Below are 17954 nucleotides of genomic sequence, written 5' to 3'. Positions count from 1 at the left end.
TCTTTCTCACTAACTTCATTCTGTATGACAGACTCTAGGTCCATCCACCTCACTACAAATAACTCAATTTTTTTTTCTTTTTATGGCCGAGTAATATTCCATTGTATATATGTGCCACATCTTCTCTATCCATTCATCTGTCGATGGACACTTAGGTTGCTTCCATGTCCTGACTATTGTAAATTGAGCTGCAATGAACATTTTGGTACATGACTCTTTTCTTTTTTTTTTTTTTTTTTTTTTTTGCAGTATGCGGGCCTCCCACTGTTGTGGCCTCTCACATTGTGGAGCACAGGCTCCAGACGCGCAGGCTCAGTGGCCATGGCTCACAGGCCTAGCTGCTCCGTGGCATGTGGGATCTTCCCAGACCGGTGCATGAACCTGTGTCCCCTGCATCGACAGGCAGACTGTCAACCACTATGCCACCAGGGAAGCCCTACATGACTCTTTTTGAATTATGGTTTTCTCGGGGTATATGTCCAGTAGTGGGATTGTTGGGTTGTATGGTAGTTCTATTTGTAGTTTTTTAAGGAGCCTCCATACTGGTCTCCATAGTGGCTGTATCAGTTTACATTCCCACCAACAGTGCAAGACGGTTCCCTTTTCTCCACAACCTCTCCAGCATTTATTGTTTGTAGATTTTTTGATGATGGCCATTCTGACCAGTGTGAGATGATATCACATTGTAGTTTTGATTTGTATTTCTCTAATGTTTAATGGTGTTGAGCATTCTTTCATGTGTTTGTTGGCAATCTGTATATCTTCTTTGGAGAAATGTCTATTTAGGTCTTCTGCCCATTTTTGGATTGGGTTGTTTGTTTTTTTTGATATTGAGCTACATGAGCTGTTTGTAAATTTTGGAGATTAATCCTTTGTCAGTTGTTTCATTTGCAAGTATTTTCTCCCATTCTGAGGGTTGTCTTTTCATCTTGTTTATGGTTTCCTTTGCTGTGCAAAAGGTTTTAAGTTTCATTAGGTCCCATTTGTTTATTTTTATTTTTATTTCCATTACTCTAGGAGGTGGGTCAAAAAGGATCTTGCTGCAATTTATGTCAAATAGTGTTCTGCCTATGTTTTCCTCTAAGAGTTTGATAGTGTCTGGCCTTAAATTTATGTCTTTAATCCATTTTGAGTTTATTTTTGTGTATGCTGTTAGGGAGTGTTCTAATTTCATTATTTTACATGCATCTGCCCAGTTTTCCCAGCACCACTTATTGAAGAGGCTGCCTTTTCTCCATTGTATATTCTGGCCTCCTTTTTCATAGATTAGGTGACCATAGGTGCGTGGGTTTATCTCTGGGCTTTCTATCTGTTCCATTACCTATATTTTTGTTTCTGTGCCAGTACCATACTGTCTTGATTACTGTAGCTTTGTAGTATAGTCTGAAGTCAGGGAGCCTGATTCCTCCAGGTCCGTTTTTCTGTCTCAAGATTGCTTTAGCAATTCGGGGTCTTTTGTGTTTCCATAAAAATTGTGAAATATTTTTGTTCTAATTCTGTGAAAAATGCCATTGATAATTTGATAGGGATTGCATTGAATATTTAGATTGCTTTGGGTAGTATAGTCACTTTCACAATATTGATTCTTCCAATCCAAGAACATGGTATATCTCTCCATCTGTTTGTGTCCTCTTTTATTTCTTTCATCAGTATCTTATTGTTTTCTGCATACAGGTCTTTTGCCTCCTTAGTTAGGTTTATTCCTAGGTATTTTATTCTTGTTCTAGTCATGGTAAATGGGATTGTTTCCTTAATTTCTCTTTTTGATCTTTTGTTGTTAGTGTATAGGACTGCAAGAGATTTCTGTGTATTAACTTTGTATCCTGCAACTTTACCAAATTCATTGATTAGCTCTGGTAGTTTTCTGGTAGAATCTTTGGGATCTTCTATGTATAGAATCATGTCATCTGCAAACAGTGACAGTTTTACTTCTTCTATTCCAAGTTGGATTCCTGCTATCTCTTTTTATTCTCTGATTTCCATGGCTAGAACTTCCAAAACCATGTTGAATAATAGTGGTGAGAGTGTGCATCCTTGTCTTGTTCCTGATCTTAGAGGAAATGCTTTCAATTTTTCACCATTGAGAATGATGTTTTCTGTGGGTTTGTCATATATAGCCTTTATTATGTTGAGGTAGCTTCCTCTATGCCCACTTTCTGGAGAGTTTTTTTTTTTTTTTTTTTTTTTTTGCGGTATGCGGGCCTCTCACTGTTGTGGCCTCTCCCGTTGCGGAGCACAGGCTCCGGACGCACAGGCTCAGCGGCCATGGCTCATGGGCTTAGTTGCTCCGTGGCATGTGGGATCTTCCCGGACCAGGGCACGAACCCGTGTCTCCTGCATCGGCAGGCGGATTCTCAACCACTGCGCCACCAGGGAAGCCCTTGGAGAGTTTTTAATCATAAATCGGTGATGAATTTTGTCAAATCTTTTTCTGCATCTATTGAGATAATCATATGGGTTTTATTCTTCAGTTTGTTAATATGGTGTATCACATTGATTGATTTGCATATATTGAAGAATCCTTCCACAGACGCAGGGTACATCAAGTTGACTGTGGAGATTTAATCCACTGCTCCCGAGGCTGCTGGGAGAAATTTCCCTTTCTAAATGAAAGGGAAATTTCTGATGCCCATACACTAAATGAAGACATTTAGTGTATGGGCATCAGAGACTGATAATTTAATTTTGTCTCCTCTATTATCTTGAGTGATATAGGGCAAGCTCTTAGTATCTCTGAACCTCAGTGTTGTCATCAGAGTCAATCCCTACTTGATTCAACTGCTTTGTTGTAAGAATTAAACAGTATAGTGGAAACTACATATTTAATTACATATGTAATGAATGTACACAGGGCAAAATAAATTTCAGATACTATTAACAGGCTAGCTTCATACTATTTGATTAAAATAAATTGTCATCTAAAGTATGAATATCTCTGGATCTGAGGAGATATTTTATTTTGTCCTTATCCAAGTAGATACTGAGTGTTTGGAGGGAAATAGACTGAGTCTCATTCATTTCGAATTCCTCAGAGCCTATACTTCTTTGGCACAGAGTAGGCAAGAAAAACAAACAAAATTCTGTTTCAAAAAATTAAATAGACCCTTAGTTCACATGAATGCAGAGTAGGCAATACTCTTTCCACCCACTGGGTACTTTTCTTTTATTTATTTATTTTTAGTTGCACTGGATCTTCGTTGCTGGGCGCGGGCTTTCTCTAGTTGCAGCAAGCGAGGGTGGCTACTCTTCGTTGCGGTGCACAGCCTTCTCATTGTGGTGGCTTCTCTTGCTGTGCAGCACAGGCTCTAGGCGCGCGGGCTTCAACAGTTGTGGCACATGAGCTCAGAAGTTGTGGCTTGCGGGCTCTAGAGCACAGGCTCAGCAGTTGTGGCGCACAGGCTTAGTTGCTCTGCAGGATGTGGGATCTTCCCAGACCAGGGCTCAAACCCGTGTACCCTGAATTGGCAGGAGGATTTTTTTTTTTTTTTTTTGCAGTATGCGGGCCTCTCACTGCTGTGGCCTCTCCCGTTGCGGAGCACAGGCTCCGGACACGCAGGCCCAGCGGCCATGGCTCACGGGCCCAGCCGCTCCACGGCACGCGGGATCCTCCCGGACCAGGGCACGAACCCGTGCCTCCCGCATCGGCAGGCGGACTCTCAACCACTGCGCCACCAGGGAAGCCCTGGCAGGAGGATTTTTAACCACTGTGCCACCAGGGAAGCCCCAACTGGGTAATTTCCTGACTGTACTTTCATCCTTCCAGCAATATCCCATCAGACTAGAGACAGGATACAGTGGGCCTTGGGTGTTTTTATGGCATGGGCTTTCTATGAACCTATTATTTTCCTTTTATAAGACACACGTCATTCAGTTATCAAAAGCTGTGGAGATTTGGATGAAATCATGTCATTTGCAACAACAAGGATGGACCTTGAGGGTATTATGCTAAGGGAAATAAGCCAGAGACAGAAAAACAAATACTGTACGATCTCATATGTGGAATCTAAAAAAACAAATGAACAAACAAAACAGAAACAGACTTTTAGATACAGAGAGCAAATTGGTGGCTGCCAGAGGGGAGGGTGGTGGGGAAAAGAGCAAAAAAGGTGAAGAGGATTAAGAGGTACAAACTTCCAGGTACAAAATAAGTCAAAGGGATGTAATATACAGCATAAGGAATATAGTCAATAACACTAATAATTTTTGTGGTGACAGATGATTACTAGACTTATCATGGTGATCATTTCATAATGGGTTTGATTGTCAAATCACTATGTCGTACACCTGAAAGTAACCTAATATCGTATGCCAACTAACTTCAATTTTTAAAAAATAAATTTATTTATTTATTTATGGCTGCATTCGGTCTTCGTAGCTGGGCGCCAGCTTTCTCTAGTTGCAGTGAGCAGGGGCTTCTCTTTGTTGCGGAGCACGGGCTCTAGGAGCGCAGGCTTCAGTAGTTGTGGCATGCGGGCTCAGTATCTGTGGCATGCAGGCTTCAGTAGTTGTGGCTCACGGGCTCTAAAGCGCGGGCTCAGTAGTTGTGGCTCATAGGCTTAGTTGCTCTGCAGCATGTGGGATCTTCCCGGACCAGGGCTCAAACCCGTGTCCCCTGCATTGGCAGGCAGATTCTTAACCACTGCGCCACGAGGAAAGTGCCCAATATATATATTTTTAATGTATTAAGGGAAAACAAGACAGAACAAAAATACAAAGATTACTGCAGGCAGACGTTCATCTTCAAATCAGAAGTATAATCAATACATAAAATTAAATCTTGCAATTCATTTCTTAAAGTAAATAATAAAAATGATTCATGAGTGTGTGGCACGTGGTAAATGTTTAACAAACGTTAAGTATATGAAGTTATTACTATTTGGAAGTGTACTTTGAATTAGAAAATGGACCTAAAGACTGTCAGCATTTGTTGCTGTGCAACAGAAAAAAATACTATTCCCACAAATTCCTCTTTTGAGTACAGTTGACCCTTGAACACGGGTTTGAACTGTGCAGGTCCACTTACACACAGACCACAGTACTATGTGATCGGTTGGTTGAATCTGCGAACACAGAATCACTTACATGAAGGGTCAACTGTAGTAATACATGGTGGTTACACCTCTGAATTCTGAGGCCAGGCAGATTTTAGCTGCCAGTTGTGTGACCTTGGGCAAACTCCTTAGTTTCTCTGCCTCAATTTCCCCATCTGTGAAATGTGGATAATGACAGCATCTGTCTCAAAGTGTTGTGTGTGTGTGTGTGAAGAGAAAATGCATTAGAGCTATAAAGTGCTTCAAACAGTGCCTGACACAGCTCAATAAACCTTAACTAGTTCAGTTGAATCAAACTAATAATATTTATATAATGCTAACAACAAGCCATATGTTTTCACTCAAAGATAAAGCAATGCTGGTCTCATACTTTATTGACTGGATTCTTTCTTTCTCTTGTAACCACACTCCTTCCATAATATAAGGAACCCATATGCTGTGGATGGTTGAAAAGATATCTGGTGCCGGCCCAGAAGATGCTAAGTGAAGTTTACATGAAAATGCTCTCAGCCCCAGCTGACCCTAATAGTTCCCTGTCCAACCACACACAAGCCTGATTGTCCTAACTGGTTCTTCAGAATTCTTTGATCTCTGGAGGCAGTATAGTAATAAAAACCATGGTTTCTGGATTCAGACATAGTTCCCCTACGTACTAAATATACAACGCTGGCTAATTATTTGAGCTCATTTCTGCTATTTCACTATGGTGTGTTAGGTGGACAATAAGTATCTGCCTCATAAGGTTTTTGTGATGATCAAATACGTTAATATATAGAAATATCTTAAATATTAAGATAGTGAATGACACAGAGTGAAACGCATGAAATGTTAAATATTTTCTCTTACTTCTCTCTTATCGTAACTAAATAAGCCGCTTCTCTTCAAAGCCCTCTCTAAATCTGTCTTCTAAACTCCTCCATGGTCTAAAAACTTGGGACAGAAAAGGAAGTGTTTCTGATCCCACAGAAAGGATGTGGTCCCACCACAGCCACTGCAGTAGCACTTCCTATGTGCACCTTTGATGCTACTGAATGGCTTTGATTTAATTTATGGCTAGTGTTGATCTGTCCTAGACTAAACAAAAAAACTGTTTCTTGTCCCTTGTCTATTTTTTAACACCTTCCAGATTTTTTAAAAAATATATTAGCCTTAAAATATATTTTATGATTGAGAAAGGTAACAGAAAAGCAGGTAATTTAGAGCTTCTCTGGATAATCTGGCCTCATAGAGGGAGGTGCTGGGTTTAGAATTATCATATTTCACAAAACAATGTGTATGATGAATTGCAGGATAGATCTGATCAGAACACTGTGTCCTATATACCCTATTAGCAGAAAGCACAGGCAAGTGTATTTATTCAACAAATGTTTGAGTCATTATGAAGTGTCAGTCACTTTAAAGGAAGGAATCCAGGACTAGTCATAAATTTTACTTTAACTACTGAGGAGTTATGGATGTCATTTATAAGGGCAAAACAGGGTCAATAAGGGTAGCTTGCTAAAGAAGAGTTCTATTTTGGACATGTTATTTTTAAGTTGCCTATTAGATGTCCAAACATATATTTGGGACCCGAAGGAGAGGTCTCAACCATGGATTTAAATTTGAGAGTTGTTAGCCTATATGTGTGTATCAATTAGCTATTGCTACAATATGCTGCAAAACAAATAACTACAAAAACCTCAGAAGCAAGCCAACATCAAGCATTTACTGAGCTCACAAATCTGTGGGTTGGCTGATCTGCACTGGGCTATTTAGCTCCTCTTGGATGGTTTACTCATGTGTCCTGTAGTAATGCCAGAGGCGCTAAAGTTAACAAGCACAACTGCACCAGCACGTTTTAAGACTCTGTTCACATTTTGCTGGCTAACATTCTATTGGCCAAAACACATCACATGACAAAGGGCTTGAATACACAAAGAGAGAAGAAATGGGGCCATTAATTTCTACAATGTGGGAGTGAAGGCCATGGTACTTAGACCATAAGAAGCAACCACTGAAGGAACGAAAGGATAGATGTATCAAGAGTGGTCACTACTGAGCATTCAAAAATTGTAGGCAAATATATATAGATTCCCGGCTTTAATCAATGGACACTCAGGACTCTTGCTGTTCTCTAGGTGATGAAAATTAAGGCATTCCAGCAAATTAGGGCTCAGGGTTTCCCTTGGAACCACTGATACCAAACTTCAGTAGAGATGGAGGCTGCCATAGAAACAGACTAGCAGTATACTGGGATTTCTCAATCTTAGCACTACGGCATTTGGGGCCAGATAATTCTTTGTTTGGGGGACTATCCTGTGCATTGCAGCATTCCTGGTCTCTACTCACCAGATACCAGGAACACACACACACCACACTACCACCCATTGTGGCATCCAAAAATGTCTCCAGACACTGCCAAATGTCACCTGGTGTGTAAAATTGCTCCTGGTTGAGAACCACAGCTGTATACACTGGCCTATTTAAGACACTTATCTTGCCAGAGGCAACAGACATGTATCATTAGACTCTCAACTCCACATTTACAGTCTCTCAACAGGAGTGTAATACCCTATTCCTAAATTGGATTCTAGGTATGGACTTACAGGAGCTTTGAGAAGCTTCATAAAATATAGTCACAATTATATGTGCTTGCATCATTCATTATGGAAGTTCTGGTCAATATGCTTAATCAGATTCTCAGAGTATTAGTGACTTAGAACCACTGCTATTAAGTTTTACTCAGGATAATGTGTCCAAAATTTTGAGAAAAATAATTTATCAGAAGGTTCAGGCAGTGTCACAGGTCCCTTGGTTCTTAAACCTTTGTACACGTAATTTTCACCAAATAATCCAATGTCACAATTCTTGGAGCACACAAGGGACATTCCTGCCTCGAGCCATTTGTTCCTGTTGTTTGATCTACCTGTACTTCCCTTCCTTAATATCTACCTCGTTCCCTTTTTCACATCCATCATGATTTAGTTCAAATCTCCATTTCCCAATTTTGGAATCACCCAATTTAAAATTGTAATCTCCCAAGTCTTCTCTATCCCCCTTAGTATATTTTTCTTTAAAGCTTTCATTGTTTACTTCTTGACTAATTTCACTAGAATGTAAACTCCATGTGGGCCATGATATTTGTTTGATTTGCTCACATGTATCCTGAGCAGCAGTTAGAGTACTTAGATATGCAGGCACTTGGTTTTATTTTTTTCTGCTTATATTTCTATCTTAAGAATTGGTCTCTCTCTTCAATTACAGAAAATTCTTAGACATTACTCTTGAAATGTTTCTATGCCATTCTCATCATTCTTTCTTCTGGGAAACCTATTAGACACATTATCTATTGCATCTCTTGATATATCTTCCAGGTCTCATAACTGTTCTATCATATTTTTATATCTTTGTATTTCTGTCTTCAAATTAATAATTTTCTCTTCAACCTTGTAACTCTAGAGTTTGCAAAGAAAAAATATTCTATTTTTAAATTTCAATAATCATCTTTAAAGTTTAAAATTCCTAACTTATTCTGTTCATATCTTCCTATTTTTGCTTCATTTTTACAATGTTTCATCTTTTTCACTTAAAAAAAATAAGCCGGAATTCAAATTACAAGAAATACATTTGCTGTTCACAATGGAATTTAACTAGAAACCAATAACTGAAAGACAATAGGACAATTTCCAAACACATGGAAAGTAACCAGCACCCTTCTAAATAATTCATGTGTCAAAAAGGAAGTGTGAAAGGAAATTTTTAAAATACACAGAATTAAATGAAAATAAAATTCTAACATATCAAAATATGTGGAATGCAACCAAAGCAGTGTCAACATGGATATTTATAGCACTAAATGCTTTCACTAGAAGAGACATCTCAAGTCAATGATCTAAACTCCCATCTCAAAAAAAAAAAAAAAAAAAAACAAAGAAAAAAGAAGAGCAGAAAACCAAAAACAAGCAGAAGGAAGGGAATAAATAAGAGCAGAAATCAACAAAATTGAAAACAGGAAAACAGAGAAACTCAATGAAAGAAAAAGCTGTTTTTTTTGAAAAAAATCAATAACACACAACCACAATTAAATAGATAACCTGAATAGTCCTACAACCATTAAAGGCATTGAATTAGTAATTTTAAAACTCCCCCACTAAGAAATCTCCAGTTCTAGATAATTTCACTGGAAAAATTTGCCAAATATTTAAAGAAGATTAGCACCAATTTTACACATCCATAAAAGGAGAGGGAACACTTTCCAACGCACTCTGTAAAGGCAGTAATGCCTTGATATAAAAACCAGTCACAGGACCTCCCTGGTGGCACAATGGTTAAGAATCTGCCTGCCAATGCAGGGGACACAGGTTCGATCCCTGGTACGGGAAGATCCCACGTGCCACGGAGCAACTAAGCCCCTGTGCCACAACTACTGAGCCTGTGCTCTAGAGCCCACGAGCCACAACTACAGAGCCTGTGTGCCACAACTACTGAAGCCTGTGCACCTAGAGCGCATGCTCTGCAACAAAGAGAAGCCACTGCAGTGAGAAGCACATGCACTGCAACGAAGAGCAGCTCCCGCTCACTCCAACTAGAGAAAGCCCACGCAGCAACAAAGACCCAATGTAGCCAAAAAGAAATAAAATAAATTTTAAAAATAAATATAAAAACCAGTCAGGGACTTCTCTGGCGGTCCAGTGGTTAAGACTGCACTTCCAATGCAGGGGCTGTGGGTTGAATCCCTGGTCAGGGAACTAAGATCCGACATGATGCGTGGCACAGCCAAATTAAAAAAGAAAAAAAAAGGTCAAAGAAAGGACAAAAGAAAACTATAGACCAATATATTTCATGAACTTAGACACAAAAATCCTCAACGAAATGTTAATAAGCTGAATCCAGCAATATGTGAAAGGAATTCCACATCACAACTGGAGACGCATTCCAGATGTGCAAGTTTGGTCCATTACATGAAAATCAATAGACTCCATCATATCAACAGGCTATGGTCATAGATAAGCAACAAGGATTTACTGTACAGCACAGTGAACTATATTCAATATCTTGTAATAACCTATATATGGATAACTGAATCACTTTGCTATATACCTGAAACTATCACAACATTGGAAATCAACTATACTTTAAAAAAAAAAACAACCAAAAACCAAACAAACAAAAAAACAGGCCATGATCATGTCAATTGGTGCAGAAAATACATGACAAACCCCAAAACCTATTCATGATATTCAGGGGTTTGTTTTTTTTTTTTACATCTCTGCAAACTAGGAAGAGGGTAACTTAATGTGATGTACAGCATCTCCAAAAAATCTATCACTAACATCTCAGCAATGAAAGCAAACATGGCTACACACAGGAACTTGGATGAATCTGAAGGGGATTATGCTGAGCGACAAGTCTATCTCAGAAGGTTATATAATGTATGATTCCATTCATATAACATTCTTGAAGTAAAATTATAGAAATGAAGAACAGATTAGTGGTTGTCAGGGCTACTGATGGAGAGGTTTGGGTGTGACTTCAAAGAAGTAGCCTAAGAGAGAGTTCTTTTGTGGTAATGGAACAGTTCTGTATCTTGATTGTAGTTAGTGGTTCCATTAATCTACACAAGTGCTAAAACTGCAAACACACACACATACACACACGTATTTAAAATTGGTGAGATCTGAATAAGTTCTGTGGATTTCCACTGGAGGAAACTGGGTGATGAATACATGGGACTTCCATATACATTTTTTTTACAAAAATATGAACTTGTAATTATTTCATAATAAAGAGTTTAACACACACACACACAAACTAAGGACCAGAAAGCTTAAATGACTTTTTTCGAAGGTCACAGAGGTAAAGTTGAAAAGTGAAGACTAGAAATCAGGTATATTGATTCCAGTCCAGTTTTCTTTCCATTCCAACAAGGAAACCATACGGCCTTATGATAACAGGCACATAAAGGTGATCCTCTGCATATATCGCAAATGCATTGCAATTGATAATGTTAATAGTAGAATATTCTGATTGGATGGTTATATAAGCAAATTGAACACAATAGAAGGCAGGCACTGATACAAGCGACTATCGCAAATAGCTAGGGAAATAAGATAAAATTAAACCCAAATTCAGTAGAAGGAGTAAGACCAAAAATTAAAGAATTAGAAGAATAAACTGAGAGTTGATTCTTCAACAAAAATTAACATATCCAAATCCCTACCAAGATGAAGAAAAAGAAAGGGACCACACAAACTACCAAGATCAGGAATGAAAAAGGGGATATAATTACAGCTTTCAGACATTAAAAAGAAATTATAGGATATTATGAATAACTTTATGCCAACAAATTTGGAAAGTTATGGAATGGACAGATACAATTTAGCAAAACTAACACAAAACAAAGAAAAAATTTAAATAATCTTTTGTCTATTTATATGTTTGGTATAATTCACGAGTGAAACTATCTTACAAAAGCTTCCTGTGAAGAAAACCCAAAACTAGATTCCCAGGTGAATTTTTCCAAACATATAAAAAATAGATAGCAGATAGTTTAAATTTCATATAAAGTCTTTCAAAACAATTTCCAACTTCTTTTATGAAGCAGCGTAAACCTGATACAAAGCATACAAGTATATTAACATAAAAGAAATTACAAGACAAGCCTCGTTAACACAGACACAGAAATAACTTTTTTTAAAATAGCATTTTGAATCTAGCAAAATGAAAAGGCTAATAAGCTAATATATACCATTTCCAAGTATGGTTTATTCCAGGAATACATCTTGTTTTACCATTTGAAAATCAAGGAATGTAGTAATTCACCACATTAAGAGACCAAAGGAGTTTTTAAAGACGCTGACATAGACAGAAAAGGCACTAGATAAAATTCAGTATCATTGATGATTAAAAAAAAAAAACCTCTTGACAATCGAGAAATAGAATTCCTTTCATTTAAAGAAGTTATCTGTGGGGCTTCCCTGTTGGCGCAGTGGTTGAGAGTCCGCCTGCCGATGCAGGGGATACGGGTTCGTGCCTCGGCCCAGGAAGATCCCACATGCCGCGGAGTGGCTAGGCCCGTGAGCCATGGCCGCTGAGCCTGCGTGTCCGGAGCCTGTGCTCCGCAACGGGAGAGGCCAGAACAGTGAGAGGCCCATATACCGCAAAAAAAAAAAAAAAGTTATCTGTGAAAAACTTACAGCTATTATTATACTTAATGGTAAAATATGGAATACTTTCCCCTAACATCAGGAACAGGGCAAAGATGTTCATTTTTACCATTTCTATTTATCACTATAAAGCAATGAGGCAAGAAAAATAAAAGGTAAAGTTTAGAAATCAAGTAAGACTTTCTTTTATTGGCACTGACAGGATTGTATACACAGAAAATCCAAAATAATTCATAAAGTATTTGAATAAATAATTGAATTTATAAATGTCAAGGATAAAAGATCAATGTACAAAAAGAAATTGCAATCCTATTTGCTAGCCCCCCAAATCGAAAAATAAATAAAAATATTTACAAAGGAAAACATACCACATACCTAGAAATAAATTAAACAAAGTTACTTCAAGACCTCTACAATTAAAACTACAAGAAACTGTTAAGAGGAATTAAAGACGACCTAGATAAATGGATAATTATGTTCATCAGTTAGAAGGCTCAGTATTGTAAAGATGTCAATTTTATTCAGGTTATTCTCTAAAGTCAACGCAATTCCATGCAAAGTCCCAGAAGATTTGTGAAAATTGGTAAGATCTAAAATTAATACAGAATAAAATCAGGAATAGAGAAGGAAGACAATCCTGATGAATAAAAAAGTTGGAAGGCTCTTGCTACCAGATATCCAAAAATACTGCAAAGCCAAGTAAAGATCGAGAAACCATCTTAGCAATCTAAATAGATGGTAACAGACAGAATCGAACCTTTCTGAAAGGATTTCTAGAACTACTTAGCCTTGGCGGAGAGTTCCCAGACTTCATAGTGCCCTCCCATTGCTAAGACCAGAATAAGCATATTGTGCTAGCTGATGTTATTATTACCTCTATTTCTACACCCTACCTGCCCCCTGCTGCCTCCTCCCCTTCACCATATACATCACAATTGCCAGGACCCTATGATTCAGTTAGGACTGACTCCACTCTCTTTTTCTGGATGAGTATGGGAGCCAGTCCTAAACAAACCAGAGAATTACATTCCTCTGGCCACAGTGATTCGATAACAGTTGGCAAATGAGCCAATCAGATTCAACTGTAATAATCATATTGGAATTGTTCAGAAAGACAATCACTCTCTTCTCCCTGAGACTTCAACCCAGAAAGAAGGCAGCCTGGATCTTCTGAGGGCCACTGTGAAGAAAAAGAGCCCACAAGGAAGAATAGCTAATGCAGAAAGAAGCACAGACAAGACATGGAAACAGAACTCATAGCTCCAGGATCCAGCCACCTCTGAAGTTACTTATACCCAAGGATTTTTCAGTAACAAACCAATAAATTCCCTTTATAGTTTACAAAAATGAAAAGCATGAAGACATGTCAGAGACTGGGAAAAGTTATCTGCAATACACACACACACACATATATATAATACACATAATTTACATGTATTATAACATGTTTTATGCATATGTATGTAACTAGATATAGACAGAGATACACATACATTAAAAAAGGACAAGTAACCACAGGAAACCCTTCAAATAAAAAAGGAACCAAAAATGAGTGAAATGCTTCAACAGGTACACTCATAAAAGAAGATATCCAGGAGGTTCTCTGGTGGCCTAGTGGTTAGTATTCTGAGCTTTCATTGCCGTGGCCTGGGTTCAATCCCTGGTCAGGGAACTGAGATTCTGCAAGCCGTGTGGCACAGCCAAAAAAAAAAGGTATCCAAATAGCCAACAAGCACATAAAAAAGTATTCACCATTATTAACATAACAGGTAAATGCAAATTAAAACCAAAAACAATATATTAGGATATCCTGTGTTGAATGGCTAAATTAGAAAGTGCTGACCAGGTATGTAGAACAATTGGGACTTTCATGCATTGCTTTTAGGAGTACGGGTGGAATCAAACTTTCTGGAAAACTGGAATACCTACCAAAACTAAACATAAAGCCTATGCTATGATTCAGTAATTTCATTCCTATATACATAGCATATACCAAGAGAAATAAGTTCATAAGTCCGCAAAAGGAGCAATTAAAAGGCAAATTAGACGTTGAGAAAAGAAGCCAAATGCATAACTGTGCATACTGTATTTTAACATTTACATGAAGATCAAGAACAAGCAAACCTAATGAATTATAATAAAAGCCAAAATTGCAATTGCCTCTATGGAGCAATTATTGAGAAGGCAGATGAATGACCTTTCTGGAATCCTGGAAATGTTCTGTGTTTATCAGGGTATATACAATGTGAAATTTCATCAAGCTGTACACTTAAGATTAGCACACTTCATACATATTAGTGTATATATGCCTTAACAAAGCAGTAAAAGATGATAAAGGGGAAGCGGTACAGCTATACTTTTTGAGGTAAATGGGAAATAAAATGGAAGGAAAAAGTGTAGCTAATTGTACCTGAAGAAGCATAAACCAAATAGCTTTCATCTTCTCAAATAAAAAAGGACTACACTCTTCCCCATTTGAAGGTGTTAAATATAAACTTTCCTCCACTAAAATGGGATTACACCCTGTCTGATGCTTACTTCAATTATACCTGGTCTTCATTGTCCACAGGTCTTCTTCTTGTCTTGAGATCACAGGGAACTTGCACAGATGTGTCTTTTCCCCTTGAGCAGAGTGACATGATGGGGCTGGACTATGCAGATGACAACAATCCTGCTCCAAACTGGGGCCAACTCTATACAGTCAGTTGATGTGCCAGAGGGGCTGTAATATCAGCAAAATTACAATGCAAGAACTTGCCAGAAAAAATCCAAGAAGCTGTGTATGGCCATGATGGAGGAATTTATGGAAATGTCTATGGAGCTGCTGCCTCTGAGATAACTGAAGTCACACATTTAATGTTCTGTTTTGAGCCAGTACTGATCAGTGGATCCAATAATTAGGAAAATGATCTGGAAACTGGAGCTTACCAGGACCTATGCATGTGTCTTCCTATCTCATGGCCCTGCTAAACTCAGAATAATGGCTTCTTCCCTCTGCCTTCCAATTCTCACATAAACTCTTATTTTAGACAGCTCTAACCTGGAACTGAATAAGGAAGTAATTCTGGGAAATGTAGTCCCAGCCATGTCCAAAGTAACACAACATAAGCCAGCCCAACCAACTTCTAGCTTTCCTGACACAAGATCTCTTTCATAAAAATTCAAAACATTGGGTCCAATTCCCAGTCATGAGCAAGGACAAAGAACAAAATACAAAAATATCATAACAGATGAGACTCTTCTTTCAAAATCTTTGTACTTATTAATTTCCACTGGATTACTTATTAGACAGGAAAATCTTTTAATAGTAAAAACTGATAATCTTTTAGAAGAAAAAAAAGGGGTGGGGGAATATTGGGTAGGCAATTTCCAGTTTCTGCCATACTAGATCAAAATGAAATTACCATTTATGAAAGAAATTACAAATACCGAAGTGTTGATACCACAATGACTGCATACTTAGAGAACAATGAGAGTTAATTAGAAATTAATAAAAAAAAAAAGACCACTCATGCCTGCATACAAAAAAATACACTTCAACTCCCTGATAGGTCAAAAAAACTCTGTAATGGAAATAACATTTACATCCACACCAAAGCACCTCATAAAACATATGCAGCTACAGATGAAAGGTATTAGAGGAAATTTATCACCTTAAACATTCATCAGAAAATTAAAACTGGAAATCAACGAGCCAGCAGTAGTCCACTTTTAGGATGAGGCACTGATCTTTGCTTCTAGTATGAATTTTCTTAGAACACAGTAAGTGACGTTCATGAAGGTGTTACCACGTGATTTACATACACAGTGTTTCTCTTAGTTGTGAGTTCTCAAGTCTTCAAAAAGATGAGCGACAATTTCTTACATTCACAGGGTGTCTCCATAGTGTGAGATCTTACGTGCTGCCTAAGATCTGAAAAAGCCTTGCAGACGTTTCCTTATTCCTTACTTTATATGTTTTCTCTAGTGTGAGTTTTCAAATGTCTTCGAAAGTAAGCGGGACAAACAAAGGATTTCCCACATTCCTTACATTCATAGGGCTTCTCACCAGTGTGGCTTCTTACGTGTCTTCGAAAGGATGAAGGACAACTGAATGCTTTCCCACATTCCAGACATTCAAAGGGTTTCTCTCCAGTGTGCATCCTTGTGTGGACAGTAAGGTATGAAGAATGGCGAAAGGCTTTCCCACATTCCTTACATTCATAGGGTTTCTCCCCAGTGTGCGTTCTCATGTGGATCCTAAGGGCTGAGGGGTAAATGAAGGCTTTTCCACATTTCTTACATTCATAAGGTTTCTCTCCAGTGTGAGTTCTTATATGTACCGTAAGGTGGGAGGAACTAATAAAGGCTTTCCCACATTCCTTACATTCATAAGGCTTCTCTCCACTGTGAGTTCTTAAGTGTTCGGTGAGGGATGAGGAACGACTAAAGGCCTTCCCACATTCCTTACATTCGTACTGCACCTTTCCAGTGTGATCTCTCACATGTGCTCTAAAGGACGAGGGACAACTGAAGGCTTTTCCACATTCCTTACATTCGTAGGGTTTCTCTCTACTTTGATTTTTCACATGTGTATTCAGGGAAGTGGGAAGATAGAAGGCTTTTCCACATTCCAGACATTCATAGGGTTTCTCCCCAGTGTGTTTTCTCATATGGATACTTAAGGAGGATGGACAATTGTAGGCTTTCCCACATTCTTTACATTTATAGGGTTTCTCTCCCGTATGTGTTCTGACGTGTACGGTGAGCTTTGAGGACTCACTGAAGGCTTTCCCACACTCTTTACATTCATAAGGCTTCTCTCCAGTATGGATTCTTATATGTATTATAAGGTGAGAAGAGGAACTGAAGGCCTTCCCACACTCCTTACATTCATATGGCTTATCTCCACTGTGAATTCTTTTGTGTTTGGAGAGTGAGGAGGAACAACTAAAGGCTTTCCCACACTCCTTACATTCATAAGGCTTATCTCCACTGTGAATTCTTTTGTGCTCTGTAAGGGATGAAGAACAGCTAAAGGTTTTCCCACATTCCTTGCATTCGTAGTTTGTCTTTCCTGTGTGAATCTTCATATGTGCCCTAAAGAATGAAGAACAACTGAAGGCTTTGGTACATTCCTTACATTCATAGGGTTTCTCTTCAGTGGGAGTTTTCATATGCTTCTTAAAACAAGCAAAAAAATGGAAAGCTTTCCCACATTCCTTACACTGATAGGGTTTGCTTCCAGTGTGAGACCTTATGTGATTCTTAAGGGATAAATGATCTGTGAAGGCCTTTTTACACTCCTGGCATTCATAGGCTTTTACTTCAGTAGTTCTCTTGAGTATATTAAGATTTGAGATATGGCTGAAGGTTTGTCTACACTGATTTTCTTCATTATGTTCATAAATGTTCTCCACCATGTGACTTCTTTTAAAAAATAAAAAGCACATTATTAGCAGCAAGTAAGTTTTTACCATTTTCAGTGACTACGTCTGTTTTCTGCCCTGTCCAATGATAAGCTGAAAGTTCTCACAGAGGGCTCTACGATAGCCAATATTATCACTGAGTTTTTGGCTTATGGGGTTTTTCTGATGGTTGCTTACAAATGAATTATGTGTCAAGCATGGAAAAGCTCAGTCTCATTTGTGGAAAAATTATCTTATGAAAATTCCATATGAAATCACAATTTTTGACCAAGTTTTATATACATGTTTTTTAAATTTCATGACATTTTAAGATTCTCTCCTGAGACACTACTTTCTCTTATATGAATGGC

The 17954-nt window shown here is 38.2% G+C and overlaps 1 protein-coding gene across 5 annotated transcripts in view; it reads right to left on the bottom strand.

The window, feature by feature from the left end:
* Positions 1-12361: 12361 nt before the first annotated feature.
* The window catches only part of ZNF699 (zinc finger protein 699), a 98593-nt gene continuing 93000 nt past the window's right edge, over positions 12362-17954 (bottom strand). For all 5 annotated transcript variants that reach the window (XM_067032847.1, XM_059060866.2, XM_067032848.1 and 2 more), the window contains one exon: positions 12362-17605. In XM_067032847.1, the coding sequence (XP_066888948.1) occupies positions 16147-17605 (1459 nt within the window). In that variant the 3' untranslated portion in view covers positions 12362-16146. The remainder of the gene's footprint in view (positions 17606-17954) is intronic.

This window comes from Kogia breviceps, chromosome 4 (genome assembly GCF_026419965.1).
Source record: "Kogia breviceps isolate mKogBre1 chromosome 4, mKogBre1 haplotype 1, whole genome shotgun sequence".
Taxonomy (NCBI): domain Eukaryota; kingdom Metazoa; phylum Chordata; class Mammalia; order Artiodactyla; family Physeteridae; genus Kogia; species Kogia breviceps.
The sequence above is the reverse complement of the archived record's forward strand: the minus strand, read 5'-3'. Positions and strand labels throughout refer to the sequence as shown.